The sequence below is a fragment of the Chelonoidis abingdonii genome, chromosome 8 (genome assembly GCF_003597395.2).
Source record: "Chelonoidis abingdonii isolate Lonesome George chromosome 8, CheloAbing_2.0, whole genome shotgun sequence".
In the NCBI taxonomy this organism is placed as follows: Eukaryota; Metazoa; Chordata; order Testudines; family Testudinidae; genus Chelonoidis; species Chelonoidis abingdonii.
Window position 1 is genome coordinate 49,313,079 of NC_133776.1, and position 17,830 is coordinate 49,330,908.

At 46.1% G+C, this 17,830-nt stretch overlaps 1 protein-coding gene across 1 annotated transcript in view; it reads right to left on the minus strand.

The window, feature by feature from the left end:
• Positions 1 to 17,830, minus strand: part of INPP5D (inositol polyphosphate-5-phosphatase D) — a 120,266-nt gene that overhangs the window by 57,115 nt on the left and 45,321 nt on the right. The window contains exons 3-5 of the mRNA XM_075068985.1: positions 11,434 to 11,584; positions 6,595 to 6,766; positions 5,004 to 5,144 (exon numbers count right to left, since the gene is read on the minus strand). Of these exons, the coding sequence (XP_074925086.1) occupies positions 5,004 to 5,144; positions 6,595 to 6,766; positions 11,434 to 11,584 (464 nt within the window). The remainder of the gene's footprint in view (positions 1 to 5,003; positions 5,145 to 6,594; positions 6,767 to 11,433; positions 11,585 to 17,830) is intronic.

Sequence of the window (17,830 nt, forward strand, 5' to 3'; positions counted from 1 at the left end):
TATATTTTTCAAGAAATAGAATAAGGGGACAAGTGAAACTGTGGATGTAAAATGAACCAAGATTTAATTTCCTGAATTCAAACCAAGGGCAGGTTACAAATGAAATGAATTTAGTGAGCCCAGAGGATGCTTGTCCATCACAAAATCTTTGTATGAACTTGGCACAAATGACACTCTCTGCTAATGACCAGATTTAGTACTGGCAGAGCAGCTAGGTCCTGCAGGCCAAGATAAACATGGAGAACAATGTGGCATTGTGCCTAATTAATAGCCAAAACTAACAAGTCTTCTCACTTTTATAGATACGAATGCACCAGTTTCTCCATCTAGTTCTCTGGAAAAGGTGCTACAGTGAGCATGCACCTGTGGTCTCTGAAAATTGAGCTACTTATTTAGGTGCCTAACTGTGTATTCAATGGCCTAAGCTAGGCACCCACATTTGAAATTTCAGCCTAAGTGACTTGCCAAGGTCATCCAGGAAGTCTGTGATGGAACTGGGAGCCCAGCCCTCCTAGGCTGTCAGTTCTATGTCACAAAATTGTTCTGCTTTGAACCTTTGAAGTTATCCTAATCTCCCTAAGACTCCCATTAACATCAGCAGACTTTGGTTCAGGCCCTATCAGAAAAGAGGTGGTATTAGAAGCATTGGGAGAAGTTCTACTAGGCAAACCACCAGGAAACAATTAGAATATATCTACTTTGAAGCAATGTGCAGCACAGACTGTACAGTTCTGAACAACAGCAACCACAGAAAAACCCGCTGCTTGGCCGTTTCTTAGATGAGAATGGCCCTCTTATCACAAAGTGCAGCTTAATGTAACACACAGGTCAGGCTTGGGGAAAAATGCAGAAGGGTATTTACTGGCATTTGTGCTCAACCAAACCACAAAGTGGTTTTAATTGCATTCACACCTCTTTTGTTTTCTTCCTTTGAACTGCTGTGTGAGTAAAATTTTATTCACCAGAATCTTCACAGGAAGTGTTATCAACACATCTGTCCATCTGTATTTGCATAAGTATTGGTGCCAGAAGTGTTTGAGCAGCCATCTTAAAAGCTCCTTGTGGGAGTCATTCAATCAGAGAGCAGAAATAACACCATGTAATTTAGGAGCAGAGAATCCTGTGGCACCTTATAGACTAACAGAGGTTTTGGAGCGTGAGCTTTCGTGGGTGAATACCCACTTCGTCACGCTCCAAAACCTCTGTTAGTCTATAAGGTGCCACAGGATTCTCTGCTGCTTTCACAGATCCAGACTAACACGGCTACCCCTCTGATACATGTAATTTAGGTGACCAATCATGTAGGGAATGATGAAGTGATTGCCTGAAACAACAGTCAAGCTGAACAGCTCACAAATAACTCGCATTATGAAATATGTCCACCCAAACCCTTTAAGGAATTCTGACTGAGGAACACCTCTCCACACATCTGCAAGAAGATCCATGGCTGCGCTGACACAAAGTTCCCCTAAAGTTCCCCCTAAAGCTTTTCTCAGCCCCCCGAGGATTCCCCCTTACTATGGAAATCTCTGGGAGAGGTTCAGCCACTGTTCTTGCAGCCTCCCTGACCCTGCCTATACCTCCGCTCCTGAGGCAGAGTACTTGGCCTGGGCATCCTTACAGCCTGGTGACCCTGGAGACCAGTAGTAGCTGGTGCAGCTGAAAACAACCTTCAGACCGCTCTAATTCACACCAGGAGCTGGCCCTTTGCAGAGCTGGCTAAGGAGCAGGAGAGTCGGGGCGTAAAAGGTACTCTACAGCCCTTCTGTGCTCCCGCTCAGCTGCGTGGAGTGCTCCTTAGCCACTGATGGGTAACTTGTGAACTGGAAGAGGACCTATGGACACCAGTAAGTTGGTCCCTTTGAACAGTTAGCCCAGCTCTGCCCATTATTGAGCAGTAAGCAACCTTCTCACCCCCACCCCAAAGGCAGATATGCAGTTCCAGAAAACATCCACTTTCCTTTGCTAACATTTGCAGTCACATCTTACCCACAGTCTGATGCCAGCACAGGCATGAATCAGCTAGTGGACATCAAAGAAAAGTTCTCAGTCTTTACACTGAATGCAGTGTCACCTGGGTCTGACAACAGCTATCCCTGGACTATATGCAGTGTTGATGTAGCCATGTTGGTCTCAGGATATTAGAGACAAGGTGGGTAATGTGATATCTTTTACTGGACCAACTTCTGAAAGAGACAAGATTTTGAGCTGACACAGAGCTCTCCTTAAAGTCTTCAGGTCACCCAGAGAAGAGCTCTGTGTCAGCTCAGAAGCTTGTCTCTTTCACCAAGAGAAGCTGGTCCAGTAAAAGATGATATCTCATCCATCCCTAAACTATGTGAGATTAGAGGGGACTAGGGAGGGACATTATACAACTAAAGATGGGGCATTAGTGCCAATTGAGTCTGCGATTTGCAATTTTCCCCCTCCTCAAGGCTTTGTGAAAATAATAAAAGGTACTGAATCCAGTTAAGAAAAAGAAAACACAGATATCTGAGAAACAGCCTGAAAACTAGCTGCAGATTTCAGCCTGAATCCCTCAATGCAGCTGGGAAAGAAGCTGAGGTGAATGAAACCTAAAATTAGGTAATGTCACTGAACAAATTATATTTCAGCATCTTGATAGGGGGATTCAGCTAGAGAGGCTGCAAGCCATCGCAGAGATTAAGGGAGCTACATAAAGCAATTAAGTGCCCAGGTATTTGAAAATTAGTAAATTACAGGAGAATGCTAGGTTCTATGGCTGGAATGCACACACTCCTGAGAAAATCTGATCTACAGGAGAGAAGTTTATTAGAGAAAGCTGATTGATATGGAAGACAAAGACAGACAAATGGCCTAAAGTTATTAGGAGTTCACAGAGAATTGAGAAGGCAAATCCACCAAAATGAAATGATACTGAGATTATTGGTACAGATTTTGGCAGAAAATTGCAGGAGGGAGAAGGAATTGGATGGGATATATCAAATCCATTCCATTTTCAAACAGCAAGTCAGCTCAATGGGTTGATTTTGAAAGTCTCTTACTACTTGAGCAATGCAAACTGAGTACGTGACCAGAACTTGATCCAAAACCCATTGAAATCAGTGGGAGTTTTTTCACTGATTTCATGGGATTTTAGATCAGGTCCCCTCCATAAGAAAGAATCCTGCATTTCCATGTGGGAAATTGCATATGCAAATTGGTCAATTATACATATACTTAGCCATCTCCATGCTGTGGGTGATTGCCCATGAAAAGAATTGCATTTGGTGCACCTCACCTATCACACACGTCTTTGAAAATCTGCCCAGTTAGACTAATTATATTAAGATGTCATTAGTTCCCAGGATAACAACAGATTAATCCATAAATATATGCCGCTAAACAAGGGGTGGAAGGTGGGGCTAACTGTCTGTTTGTGCAACTCCATTGACGTCAATGGACTTTCACTGGTCGAGAATTTGGCCTGGTAATGTTTGAAGCAGGCACTAGATTTTCTGTGCCCTCTCACTACAAATGTTAAAGGGACGCTGACAATTGGAAGAGCAACTTTGATGCTTGAGAACATTTGATATCAGTAAGTTTTCTTTTTTAAGACTTTCTTATCCCCTTGAAGGGCGATGAGGGGTACAAAAACCTAGATAGCACAAAGTAGTGATGCGTTAGAACTCCCTTCTGGGAAAAGCCAGCCTGGCTTTCATTGAAATAACAGCACAGCCCTATCTGTTTAGCAATGGAAAAGATTCAGTCCTGATTTTGCTGGCTGTGGGATCCCATTATTCAGAGTTTGCTAAAAACTGAGCACATCGGACCTTCCCCTCCGTGGCTGTAGAGAACTGAAACCCAGCTGAGGGGCACAGAAAGGGAAGTGCTGGTTCTGCAGCATCATACCTCCCACTCCACGACCTCCCTGGGGACCCTGGGGAGGGCTGGATTCAGGCCTACGGAGCAGGGGAATGCACACTGAGCCAATCCTCAAATGGTGTAACTTGATAACTCCAGTCACTTCAACTGAGCCACACTAATTTACACCAGCTGAGGATCTGCCCCATCCTCCTCCCACCAGCTCTGTGGGAATTCCATTCACAAGTTAGTGCTCAGTGAATCAGTATTAGTTCTTGGGTGTATCTGCCCATGTTTTCAACACTTCTCCTAATTTGTGGGGGTGAGTTCCAGCTGCTGGAGGGCAGTACCCCTGCCTGCACTGCTCAACGGGAGCCTAGCTGCCAAGGAACCAGTGTGGAAAAGGGTGCTGTGGGCCCCTGAGCCAGCGTGGAGGTACAGGACCTCTCTGTTGGTGGTCAGGCATCCAGATGCTCTCCCTGAGGACTGAGCCCCTTGTTTGTTTCAGAGTAGGGGGAAAGCTTGAGGAACAATCAGATCCCGACCGGTACTTGGTCTTTTGCTGAGTATGGGCTCTGGATAGGGAAGGGGTACTTGTAATGGAAACCATACTAGAGTAGGGGTCTGTTTCTCTGCTCGCTCCACCTGGACTATGTTAACTGATTTCCGTAAAATCACCCCAGGTTCTCTCTGGTGTAACGGAGAGTAGAGTCGGGGTTTGAAGAGAATATTCATGCAGCAATACATGAGTTTTTTTATATACGACTTTTACTTGATGATTCTGGAGGTGCCATTTATATCTCTTCCTAAGCTATTCAGCTAATCCTTTAATGCATTTTGGCTTTGTTTCTTTCTAAACAAAGTATAAAATAAATAATACTCTATTAACTGAAACCACCCCCAGGAAACTCTTACCTGCTACAGCTGTGTCTTTCAGGCAGATTTAATGTCCCAGGGCCAGAATCTCAGGTGGCATAAATCAACTGAATCTCAGTGGAGCATGAGCATCTGGCTCCTGGCCTTTAACCACGTAGGCCATGAGACCGTTGTCTTACTACCCATTTTTAAGGATAAGCAGTTTTGCTGTGCTGGAAATATGGGTTCACAATTCAAATAGCACCTGCCTTTGACATGTTGTGACATTATATTGGCTTCTCTGAAAATTAGGCTCCAGTTACCTGAAGAGCCCTTTGCAGAGCACTGTGAGCAGTTTCTTCAGCTGGGGGAGACTGCTGGAGCCCATCTGCACCATCTCAAAGTCGCTGGTGATGTGAACTCGCAGATAATCCTGGATTAACTTTAGGTGTTCCTCAGAAACACTGTGAAAAAGACTGATGCAGGTAAGGAAACCAGCTTCCCCCCTGCTGTCCCCAACCATCAGGCAGCTGAGTTTTGTCTGAAACAGAAACCTTCACAGCTAAGACATGCTCTTGTCTGGCTTGCCTTGTTCTTCATTGTCAATATTACCTTCTAAGTGGTGGTGGTGATGGTGGTGGGGGAATGGAATTCTTAGACTTTGCCTGAGGATTCCCAACTGCAATAGTATGAATGCTGCCCTGGTGAGGGAGATAAGTAGTTGCAGTCATGACTGAGAGGTAGCTATGGTGGGGGGTGATTAGTAGGTCTGTAGGGTTTGGTTGTGGTGGAGAAGCTGGGGGCTGACAGCCTGGGAGTGTTGGGGGAGCCAGGACCTTTGCTCATGTCTCCATGGCTGACTCCTTCTTCAAAGCTTCTGCCTCAGACAAAGCCTGATTAGAAGCTGAAAGCAGAGGCTGGACTGGAGGCTCCAGTTGTGTCCTTGATGAGTGGAGATTGGCACCTCTACCCATGCCGAGAGATGAAGCAGTCAAAGTTTACTGGCTGTTTCATCCCTCAGCAAGTGCAGAACGTTCTGACTGGCTGCTCTTTTCCAAGGAGGCAGATGGAACAGCGAAGGCAGCCAATTGAAACAGATATCTCTCAGCCTGCCACCTACCCAGCCTGCCAGTCAGCCATCCAGCCCCCTGTCCTACCTCCCTGACAGAACACCAAACCAGCTTCCATTTGCTGTAACTTGCTCCCCTAACCCTGGCCCATAGACACATGTCCTGATTTTTAACTCTGAGGATCTGGTCACCCTAGATGTCACCAGCTTCCTCTGATGCTTGAATGGGTGTCCAGATTCAACAGGCTATGGTGCGTGATGTATTTAGACAGCCACATACTTAGATGGGGCCAGACTCTCAGCTGGCATAAATCAGTGTAACTTCATTGAAACCAATGAAGACTTGCCAATTTGCACATGTTAAGGATCTGGCCCATGATCTCTATGGTTTAGGCACATGGTTTCTATTCTAGCCTCTCTCCAATATTATCTTACCGCACATTAGGAAATATCTCCATGGGGGAGGTCAGTATATTGTTTTATACTTCAGGAGAACATTTCTTCCATGCCAGAGCATGAGTGCTACCTTAAGGAGTAGCCACTGTATCACTTTAATGTCTAAGAGAGAATGGACCTGATTCTGACTTCCCTTTAATTGTTTAAATCAGGAGTAACTCCTCTGAAGCCCATGGAGTTACACTGGGGTAAAACGAGTGTGAGATTAGACACAGGCCCCACATCCCCTCTCTCACAATAGAGTGCACTGACATAGCTGTGATATCAGTGACACCTTTCCCAAATGCAGCGCCTTACCAACTCCCGAGAGGGCTTCAGTGTTGATTCTATTGTCCTGGTTATTGCCCATCTATCTACGTTTCTGGGGGTAGTGAATGACCAGAGCTTACCTGCTGGTGTCCTGGGACTGCAGCCGCTGAAGTAGCGTCTCAGAAAGGGACAGTTTGCTGACTTCTGCCACCTTGGAATTTTCATTCAGGGGAGACGCTTCTTTCATCTCGCTTGCCGGGAGTGCCACCAGGAAGGGTCGTGGGGGTAATATGGGTGGGGTTGGTACAGGGTCTGACATGAAGGAAGGGAAACAAATTAATTTTGGCAACATGCCTAGACCACTTGCTTCCCATTCGGACCCACAATATCGTCTGCATCACAGTGGCAGTCAGTGCAAAATCCACCCAGATTAACTGGCCTGCAATCACTGAACTGAAAAGATCTGAACTTCATCAGATCAGACCTTGATATTGATAAGGGCCAAATTCTGTTCCCACTGAACTCAATAGGTGTGGTGTAGTGGGCTGAGTTGAGGGCTGTGAACCCAGAATGCACAAGCAATAATCCTGAGCTCTGACACTGGCTAATTGAATAGACTTGGTCAAGGCACTTAACTTAAATTTCCCGGTCATTGTGAAGATTGATTAACATTTGTGCAGTGTTTCGAAAATGTGCATGTGCTATATCATGGCTAGGTATCATTATTATTATAATGGGTCGTCAGTGGAGTGGGACAGTGCCCAGGAGCTACATGGGAGAGGGAGATGTATAAAGGGCTACATCGCCTCCAGATATGGACAGACAGACACACACATTTAACTTCAGTCCACAGTAACTGAACCTAGTTCAGGTTAAGTTGGTTTAGCAGTCTCCATCCTAGTCCTCATTTGTTCATAACAAAAAAAAGTGCTGGGTGCTGACGTGATTAGCAGCTTCTCCAGTCACAGAACTCCAGTATTTGAGTTCCTACATCTCCATGGGAGGCACAGTGCAAGGAGAAGCAGGTTGGGGAGAGTACAAAGAGGCTGAGAACGGGCTGCTAAAATGAGTAAATAATGAATGCTAAGTGTAAATAAACCCCTTCAATTTAATGCAGTACAATGATCTGAGTAACCTCCCTTGTCACAGGGGCATTCAGTGCATTCATCACAGCTGAAAACTCCCTCCACTCTCCAGCTTAGGCCCTCCCAAAGCCATGCCATTCAATTCAACAGCACTCTGGCTCTTCGATGGGAAGTGGCGATAGCTGCACTTAACCCAATGATATTCACTCTTGTTAACAGTCGCCCATCACTTTGTAATGCACATAGTACTTGGTTGTGCTTAAAAATAAGAGAGTGATGCTTATTTTCTTGAAAAGAATGTTCCATAGCTCCTGTGCACATTGTGAGTCAAAGAGAGAAAGAAATATAATGAGCAACAGCATGACTGATTGGTGCTGCAGTTAGATGAGTACCTCCATGCTTAGATACCACAGGGATAGAGACTTAACAATGAAATGTATATGACAAAGACATCCGCTAGGCTTTCATATGGCTCCAGAATGATGGTACCTAAGCACCTTACAAAACTGAATTGTGGATGTGACTGGCCTTACTAAAAGATTTTCACTTCTCTTCCTCTAGTGCAGGGGTTTTTAAACTGGGGGTCGGGTCCCCTCAGGGAGTTGTGAGGTTATTACATGGAGGAAGCAGGGGTCGCAAGCTGTCAGCCTCCACCCCAAACCCCGCATTGCTTCCAGGATTTATAATGGTGTTAAATATATTTTAAAGTGTTTTTAACTTATAAGGAGGGGGAGTCACACTCAGAGGCTTGCTATGTGAAAGGGATCATCAGTACAAAAGTTTGAGAACCAGCGCTCTAGCCAGAGGCAAATAGAGTGGCAACAAGAACTTTTTTCAACTTCCTGCCCTTCGGTTTATTCTTCTTCCTGCACTTCTGTCCCCAATTCTGAGAGCTGGGACATTAACAGAGCTGGCCAGAAAAGGAGAAAATAACTAACAGTTTTGCAAAAAGTGGTGTCAGTTTCTCATTGAAATTTCATTCTTGTCAATATTTTCCAGCCCTCACAAGATCAGTGAGATTTTGTGTGTGTGTGTGTGTGTGTGCGCGTGCGTGCGCGATGGGAAGGCTTGGTTTTATCCTGAAGATAATCAGGTTCATGGTCATGCTCAGCATTTCTAGACAGACAGACAAAAGAGAAGAGAAAGGATGGTCCAATGATTACGGCACTAGCTTGGGTCTCAGGCACCCTGGGAGCCCTGGCTGCTCAGAAGTTGTGTGGGCAGGCTGGCAAGAAAGCCGGCAGGTTTTCCATTGGAACTGTTTCTGGTGGTATTTAATCAAAATAACATAGTCCCATGGAATGTTTAGATTTTGAAGAATCAGCACATTCTAATAAAAATAATGGCTAGTCAAAATGTTTCTGATTAGCTCTGTATAGAACCCTTAACTCCACAGACAGCTACTAGGGTCCCAGCACCAGAAACCTTACTTTCACATGTCTTTTGGAGGGGAGAACCCCATGAAGCAGTGCAGTAATCTCTCTCCTTTCCTCCAGAACTGCTCTTCACTTAGAGCACTGAGCCAAAACCGAAGTCCTCCTGTGGGACTGACCTGTGATGGCAAATATCAAAGATGCAGGCTCAAATTGGCCTGCTATGCCATGATCCTGACCTAGTGGTATGGAACATGAATCTTCCAGACACAGCAGAAAGGGCAGCTAATGTGCCTCTGCACAGAATGTGGCTCATTCCCGGGTAGCGTGTAGAAGATGGGGGCAGCCAATATAACCCACTGCCTGATTCTGCTCTTAGTGCAGGACAGAACCATTTGCAGCAGCTGACTGAACAAACTAGAAGTACAAATAAGTGCCCCAAATATTCTATACCACAGACCTTCTTCCCCCAGCTCCAGGAAGCTGAACGCAGCACCATGGGGTAGGTGCAACAATCCACCAGCCCTACAATGTTTGCAGTGGGTCTTGTATATGGACACAGTGCAATGTGTACATGCAAAACAAGGCAGCTAGCAAGGATGTCCTGCACTGCTGCAGCTTGTAACAGTGCATCGTTGTAGTATAGACACAGGTGGAGTCCATGATTTCCTTTCTTTCTTAAACTTGACAAACTGAGGTCAGCTGTTCTTACGGTACCTGTTTCCCCATCCTCAGTCAGAAGGAAATCTGACAGCAGGCCCCTTGAACCATGTTACATCAGAAAATCCACCACTGATACTGTGGGCCTGGTGATGGAAATGCCAAACCAGGAGGCAAGTGCCAGGTCCAGCCAGGACTTTCTCACCCAACTGTCTACGAGGTAGTAGTAAAGGAATCATCACTGTGGTATCGAAGTGCCCCTGGACAAGCTCATAATTATTAGAAATATTCCTCATAGCACAGAGATATAAAGGGTATGTCTGCACAGCAATGGCAGCCTAGGGTTAGTGGACTCAAGTTGGCTGTGTGTGTCAGGGAACCTTGGGCTTGAGCATCTACACTGCATTTTAACCCTGGCTTAAGGATATTCTGACCCCTGCTTGAACCCAGGGCTCTGGCATCCACATTGCAGAGCACAGATCTGAGTCACAGTAACCCTCTCTCAGAGGCCAAGTGCATCCCGCACCCCACCCCAAGTGTCGACACTAGCCCTACAAGTGTGGTGCACTATGGGAAAAGTCTACTGCCTGCTTCCTAACTGTGACAGTGCGATAGATGGGACTCAGGTGCCCATAAGGGCAGCATGCACCAAAATCTGGCTATGCTCCAGTGTCCAGGAAGCAGCTTTTTTTGCAAAAAGGTTCTTTTGATCATTCTCCCTTGCAAACCCTGCAGGCTGTCTGACAGTGTGCTTACAGACTGGTGTTCACCAGACAATGGCTTAACGCTGATCTGAGGTGCTGCCATTTGCAAAGGGATGAGTGGCTACCATTTGCAATAGAGTGCAAAAGACTGCACCACAGATTGTTGGCATAGACAGGACTAAAGGATACCTCTGGAGGATTTCCAAGACGTGGGTCATGCTGGGGCCAGGCAAACAAGAAAGCAATACGGCTCAGACCGTTAGGTCTCAGCTTAACACAGACTTGGACCCTCCAACCCTGCAGGGCCGTGAGCCCCTAGGTTCAAGCCCTAGGTTAACACGACTGGTGTGTAGATGCAAGAGGGTTAGGCTTGAGCCCAGGCTTACATTGCTGTATAGCAGAGGTTCTTAAACTTCATTGCACTGTGACTCCCTTCTGACAACAAAAATTACTACATGACCCCAGGAGTGGGGACTGAAGCTTGAACTCACTTGAGCCCTGCTATCCGGAGGGGGGCAAAGGACAAGCCACACCACCCCGGGCACTGGGGGCCAAAGCCAAATGCCAAGGGCTTCAGTCCAGGGCTGGCGGGCTGTAACCTCAGCCCTGCTGCTCAGGGCTGATACCCTTTGGCTTTGGTCCTGGGCCCCAGCAAGTCTAAGCCAGCCCTGGTGACCACATTAAAACAGGGTTGTGACCCACTTTGGGGTCCTGACTCACAGTCTGAGAACTGCTGCTATATAGACATACCCAAAGGGGTCTGATTATCAGAGGCCCTATAAATAAATATAAATATGGAGATGTACATATCTCAAAGAACTGGAAGGGACCCTGAAAGGTCAAGGAGTCCAGCCTCCTGCCTTCACTAGCAGGACCAAGTACTGATTTTGCCCCAGATTCCTAAGTTGCCCCCTCAAGGATTGAATTCACAATGCTGGGTTTAGTAGACCAATGCTCAAACCACTGAGCTATCCCTCCCCCCTGAGCAGTCATACCTCCTAATGCAGTCAATAGGAGTTGCAGGCACATAGCACTTCTGAGATTGAAGCTGAGAAACTCCAAGAAAACTCCTGCCAACACTCCCATCATCTCCAGCACACTTCAAGTCTGTTTCACTCCAGGGTCCAAACCATCCACCTTTCCCCTGGATTTCTTACCCGCATCCTCCTCTGGTTCATCAGCTGCCTCCTCCTCTTCCCGTTGGACAGGATATCTCAGGTGCCATACCAGACCCATGTTCTCCTTCTTGTAAAACTCTATCAGTTCATCCAAGTTGTCGAAGTACTTCACTGGAACGCCTTCTGATGCCTGAAACAATGCACACAACACAGACATTGGCAAACATCGCTGTGGATCGTTCCTACCACGGAAATGTCGCTCCTCACTGGAGGCAAAGCAAAGAAAGAGAGAGAAAAAATCGGCTACTACTGTCCAGAGAAAGGCAGCTCAGCTTTCAGCATCTACCTGACCACAGGCTTCCGTGCAGAACAGCTCACAGAATATAAACACAAACAGATATGCACGCATGCCCCAGCCAGCGTCAGCAAAGATTCAGTAAGCCAAATGGAAGAGATCCCACTTCTATGGCCATTTAATTTTAAAGTGTGTTTGGCTTCAGAGCAACAGAGATCTATAAAGGCAGAAGTTTTGAGAGGATCGATTCTTATACTTACTGAGAGTAGGGAGCATGGTAGGAATCTCCCCTCACTTTCAGATCGCAAGAGAAACACAATCAAATGCACCTATTAGTATTCCTTCCAGTATTCAAATAACTAGGCATAATTAGGCTCAAATAAATGGGCCAGCAAACCACTGAAATTTTAAAAGTTTTAAGGTTAAAATGTTGACACTTGAGTGTCTCGAGTTAGTTTTCTAAGTCCATATTTAGGAATTTAAATCAAGTGACCTGATTTTCAGAGGTGCATCAACCACAACCTTGGGCTTGTCAGTTGGTACTCCAAAAGGATTATCTTTGTTTTTAAAAAGTCAGATTTTATTTGGAAAGAAATGTTAAAATGTTCAAGTCCCACAAAGATGAAGGTGACTTCAAGCTCTGACTGATGCCTGTGAGATACTACAGTGGTGTCCACAAAGCTATTCAGGCAAGAACATAGAATGACCACACATCTCATTTTGCTGCCACCTACTCAGCATGTGTTGCACAAAGAGCGTTATGAGCTGATAGAGCCTGTGTTAGAGGCATCCTTAAGGAGATCCATGCATCATGGACACAGTATATTTCATGATGCACTTATTCACTATTGTGGCTAAGGTCACTTTTCAAGAAGATCTCTTGCTGGTTGAAATTCTGCAGAAAGTTCAAAATAGCTTGCTGGCCTGGAACTCCCAGTAATGAGAGACAATGCTGGCCTTTATGTCTGAAAACATATTTTTAGGGATAGCAAACGTTCTGGGGTCTTTAGAGGCAAAGCTACAGAACAATCAGATCATGAGAGCAGCCATACTGGGTCAGACCAAAGGTTCATCTAGCCCAGTATCCTGTCTTCTGACAAAGGCCAATGCCAGGTGCCCCAGAGGGAATTAACAGAACAGATAATTATCAAGTTTCACCCTGTTGCCCATTCCCAGCTTCTGGCAAACAGAGGCTAAGGCAGGGGTAGGCAACCAATGGCACACGTGCCAAAGGCAGCACGTGAGCTGATTTTCAGTGGCACTCACAATGCCCGGGTCCTGGCCACCGGTCCGGGGGGCTCTGCATTTTAATTTAATTTTAAATGAAACTTCTTAAACATTTTAAAAACCTTATTTACTTTACATACAACAATAGTTTAGTTATATATTATAGACTTACAGAAAGAGACCTTCTAAAAACATTAAAATGTATTACTGGCACGCGAAACCTTTAATCAGAATGAATAAATGAAGACTTGGCACAGCACTTCTGAAAGGTTGCCGACCCCTGGGCTAGGGACACCATCCTTGCTAATAGCCATCGATTGATCTCTATGCTTGAAGCTGACAATTAATTGAGGAATGTCAGATCCCCCAGGCTATAGCAGCCACCATTCATGTGGTCCCAGCATTTTGCCTCCACATTTAGACCTAGTGATATAAAATCATTGGCTCCCTGTGGCAGTACACAGATTGACAATCCTCTATACCACCCTATACAGGTAGCAAGCAAGGATGAAAAGGAGACACCTGTGTCAGCAGCTGCCTCTACACTTACACTCCAGGACCATCAGATAGCAGTGCATAAGCATGTTCAATACAGATTTTAAGCGCCAATCCAAATTCTTTTCATGGTCTATTCTTTCTGGTGGAAATACAGTTCTCATTTGTCCTGTTGTACAGCAGTGGCAGATCGTGGGCTTTCTGAAATCATAACAAGCCCACACACATACACACAGCAGGGCCTGATGCAAACAGGAGAGAGTAGCCAATGTGTAGATGATTTCCATCTTCATCAGGTTACTTTCTACTGGCTCAAAGGGAACCATGAGCAACACACATTTGTGAACACAGTTCCAGTGAGCACTCAATAGCAACAGAAGACAGTGCTAGCCGGAGGCAAGACTAGAAGAGCTATTCTGTCTGATTTGCCCTAGACTTCACACCATTTATTCCTTAAGTAGTAGGACTTTAGCTAAATTTGAAATAAATTGCAACAGAGTCTTCTGAACAGTCTCAGATTGGTGGTGGCTGCGGCACATTAATCTAGTTTTCAAACTTTTGCTTTTATCATTATTAACGTACATGAGCTTTCCATACAAATTTTAACAAATCCTTGCCATTAACTGTATGTGTGGCTTTTAACAGACCCATTTGGGTTTGGTCAGCCTCGGCTCCTTATCTGTATTTGTATTTTGTTCAAGAGGCACTAGGTTATATTAAATCAAGAACAAACAAACACATAGGACCAAGTGAGAGTCAAATAAAGGCAAATCAAGAGTTTGAACATGAGAAACAGTGGTACAAACCCCAACAAGCAGAATGACTTCACCACATGTTAAGCAGTGGAGCTCTTTGTCTGACTTATTGGAGAACAAGTGTTGCCCCTTTAAGGGCTACAGAGCCAAAGAATTGCCTGCTGTGTGGTGGGCATCTCCATACCAGGTCAGCTCCCATCCCTGAGGCAGGAAGAGTGGGGAGATTACTTATGCCCACATCTGTACAGCAAAAGCACTATTTCTGAAATGCCTTTAGAGAATCCCAGCCATAACAAGATCTCATCTTGATTCCTCTGAGGCCAGGTCTACACTGCGACTTTAAATCGGTTTAATGGCCGATATACCGATTTAACGCTGTATCCGTTCACACGACGTCGTCATTAATATCGAGTTAAGTGGGCCTGCCAAGTAGCTGCGGGGGTTGGGAGAAGTGAAGCAATGGTTGTGGTGTCTTGCCGGGGAAACCCTGTTATACGGCACAGAGTGCTGGCTCTTCTATACACTTATGTTCCTTAGGGAGTGGCCATGTTAGTTGGATCTGTTAAGAGCAGGATCTGTGGCCTTTATGGTATAACATCTGGGTAAGTCTTGAAGGTGACAGGTCTTGCTGCTTTGTCTTTTTGTATCAGGACTGACTCTTTTTTAGGCGATTAAGGAGGGATGTGCTCGTGGCCATGGTCAAGTCCAAGTTGCTTTTTTGCGTTGCGGCCGCCGCTGATTTTAGCAGGGATTATGCAGCAGACGTTTGCGAAGAGACATAACTGTTATGTCATTGCCAGTTTTCATTGGCGTGACGGTACAGACGATGTAACCATCTCTATCATTGAAAGCTTGGATGCACTGGTGTGTCGCGCCAGTCGAGGTGTGCCTCTGTCTACGGATCTAGTACAATGGATGACGGGAAACAAAAGCCGTCGGTCTCTGTGTGCGTGCTATTGTGTTCTGCAAGGGCATCAGAGAGCAAATGTGCGAAGGACTGTCTGTTGATGGTTTTCAGGAGCCGGAATGCTGACGACTTTTACAGACCCCGGACTTATGCTCAGGGGCGGGGGATAATGAGGCGGAACGGGGGTGTTGGGACTCGCTATCCGTCTTGCGTCTCGTAACTATGTTGCCTTCTTCGCCTTAGCGCAGTGTCTGTGCTTTACAACACGGTTGTCTTTTATGGGTTCCGGAACAGTATTCCGTTTCCTTCCCCTCCCAGCACGAGACTGAAAGTTATACCATCTTGAGTACTACATGTCCCCTCTTGTACTGAATGGTCTGTAGAGGATCTGCGATGAAGATGCTTAGAGTTGCACGTGGCGTTCGTAACCAATGAGTGATCTGATGGGTGTGTTATTGTTGGAAATCGTCTTCCCCTCTGGTGGTGATGGTATGTACTACTGTAGACAGCGATCTTACATTGTCTCTTTTGGTTACACTACCAGTTATAATGGGACCGATGGATAATAACCTGATGTAGAATTTTTGAAGAAAATGGGGTTATCATTGGGCTGAGTTTCTGCCTTTCGTTAATAAAATAGAGTCAGTCGAAAGTGGATACGTGTATTAAATCGTGTTCGAAGGGCGCGTCGTGGTCCGTATTCACAGAGGGAGCCGCTGCAAGTAATGAACTGTTGTTCCCCCTTACCTAGGGTACATAGCAGTGCGCCCCCCATTTGGCATGGATATTATTGAAGAGATGCATGACTAGATCGAGTACGTTATGAGATCAATGAGGGGAGTGGAGCCATGGGCTTGGTTCATGCAGTTTCAGAATCTTTTCTTTACGCCAATAAGAGAAAGGTCTGAGAAGTCACAGCCCAGTGATAATGACTGAACAGTTACAGGGCTTCTTGTCCATCACTGTCAGAAAAGGAGATCTTCCCATTTCACCCGGAAGGCCCCCCCCGCCCACACGTCGCCAGCACTCACTGGGGGCACTGTCTATCCCTGCGAGGGGGGAGCGTGTATGTCTTCACCGCAGCAGCTATCGCGGTCTGCCGACGCATCGTACACAGGGTCCATTTACATACTAAAGGAATTCATTTATTTCACTTTATTTTGCCTTGCTGGGGGGGATAAACTGACGAGCTTTCGTGACCACGCAAAACACCGTTGTCTTACGCTGCAGACATTGCGCAGCGCCAGCACAAATGCATGTTTATCGGGACGCGTGTGAGGAGCTGGTAGCTGTAGTCTCATTACCCCCTCCTCCTCCATGCATCCGTTTGAGTCGTTGGCTTCCTATTTTGTCACGCCCGCTGTGTATCTGTAAGTTTATTTTTCAAAAGTTTGAGTTTCCTGTTCTTTAACGGAGCTCTTGATTAAGAATTTGATCCTACATACAGCGATGAATCTGCTATCTCGAAGTCATTCAGCAGCTAGCTTTGCTATTTGAACTGCACGCACCCGTGGTGATCATGCTGGACACGTGAAGCAGGAAAATTACTGTAAAGCTTCTCGGGGATTCTCCTGGTTTACCGCACTCCGCATCGAGTTCGGGTTCGGACCACGGGCGTCGTGGTGCACTTCCGCTAGAATAATAGAGCAAGTCAGAGTCCAGTGTATCAGAGAGAAGTCTCCGTTCAGTATTCACAGTGCCCTGCAAGAAAGAGGACCGTTGCTTTCCTCTCCTTCAACCTTCCTGGCTTCCGTGTCAGTCACTCCCCCGTTTGTGTCATGAGTTTAAATCCAGATGAAGAACAGAATTGTTTAGCGAAAATATGTCGCGGGGGAGCGACTTGGAGGCCCTCCCGCTATGACAGTCCAGGCAGATAGCCTCTATTTTAGAACCCTAAGGAGGAATTACTCATGCCACGCAGTCACATCCAATTGATTGCAAAATTGTTAGCCCCAAGTTGCATGATTATAGCTTGTTAGCTTAGTCCTATCTATGCTACGGTGCAATGTTGCCTTCAATGTTTGAGAAATGGGCGAATCTCGTGGATGTGTGGGCATCCTGCAGCACTCATACCACGAGAGGAGTGATGAGGAGAGCGTTACTCTTTCAGTTTGTAGCGATCTCCGTCTACCAGCCGCATCAAGCTAAATAGGTGAAAATAGTGTAAGGAATGATTTCTTACCTTTTTTTTCACGTTGGGGGGGATGCGGAAAGAACTGGGACTACTTCCTGAACCACCTCAGATCATGTTGTTTGACCCTCAGCACTTAGGAGCTCTGCCATATGCAACATTTTCAGAACGAGATGCTGTGTGGTTTGATTGGAGTCCTTACCCCCTCCCTCCTTCTGAGCGTCCATTCCGTTTATGCTTTCACGCAGCGCTGTGATCTTCAGTTTTTTTATCAAACGCTTGTGGCTTTCGTGTTCTGTATACGGGCTGGTACAAAACGAATTTCTCCCTTACAGCGTCAGACTAGATCTCCCCGTACGTGTCATGCTGGAGCTCTTTTTGGATGAGCTGCCCACCGAGCTTTGAGCTCCCGCTGGACAGCAGGAGTATCAAAGTTATCGGCAGGTGTTTCCTGTTTACCTGCTCGCTGCTCGGTTCAGTTGCTTGTCCAGGCCGGTCAGGTGCTAGCACTTGGATGCTTGCACCGAGGCCAATTGTCGATTCCGTCTACACGAACCCTTCGAGTTATACTATCGATGTCGTGCTATCTCTCGTTTGGGGGAGTTCGATGACTTTAAGGACGGCGG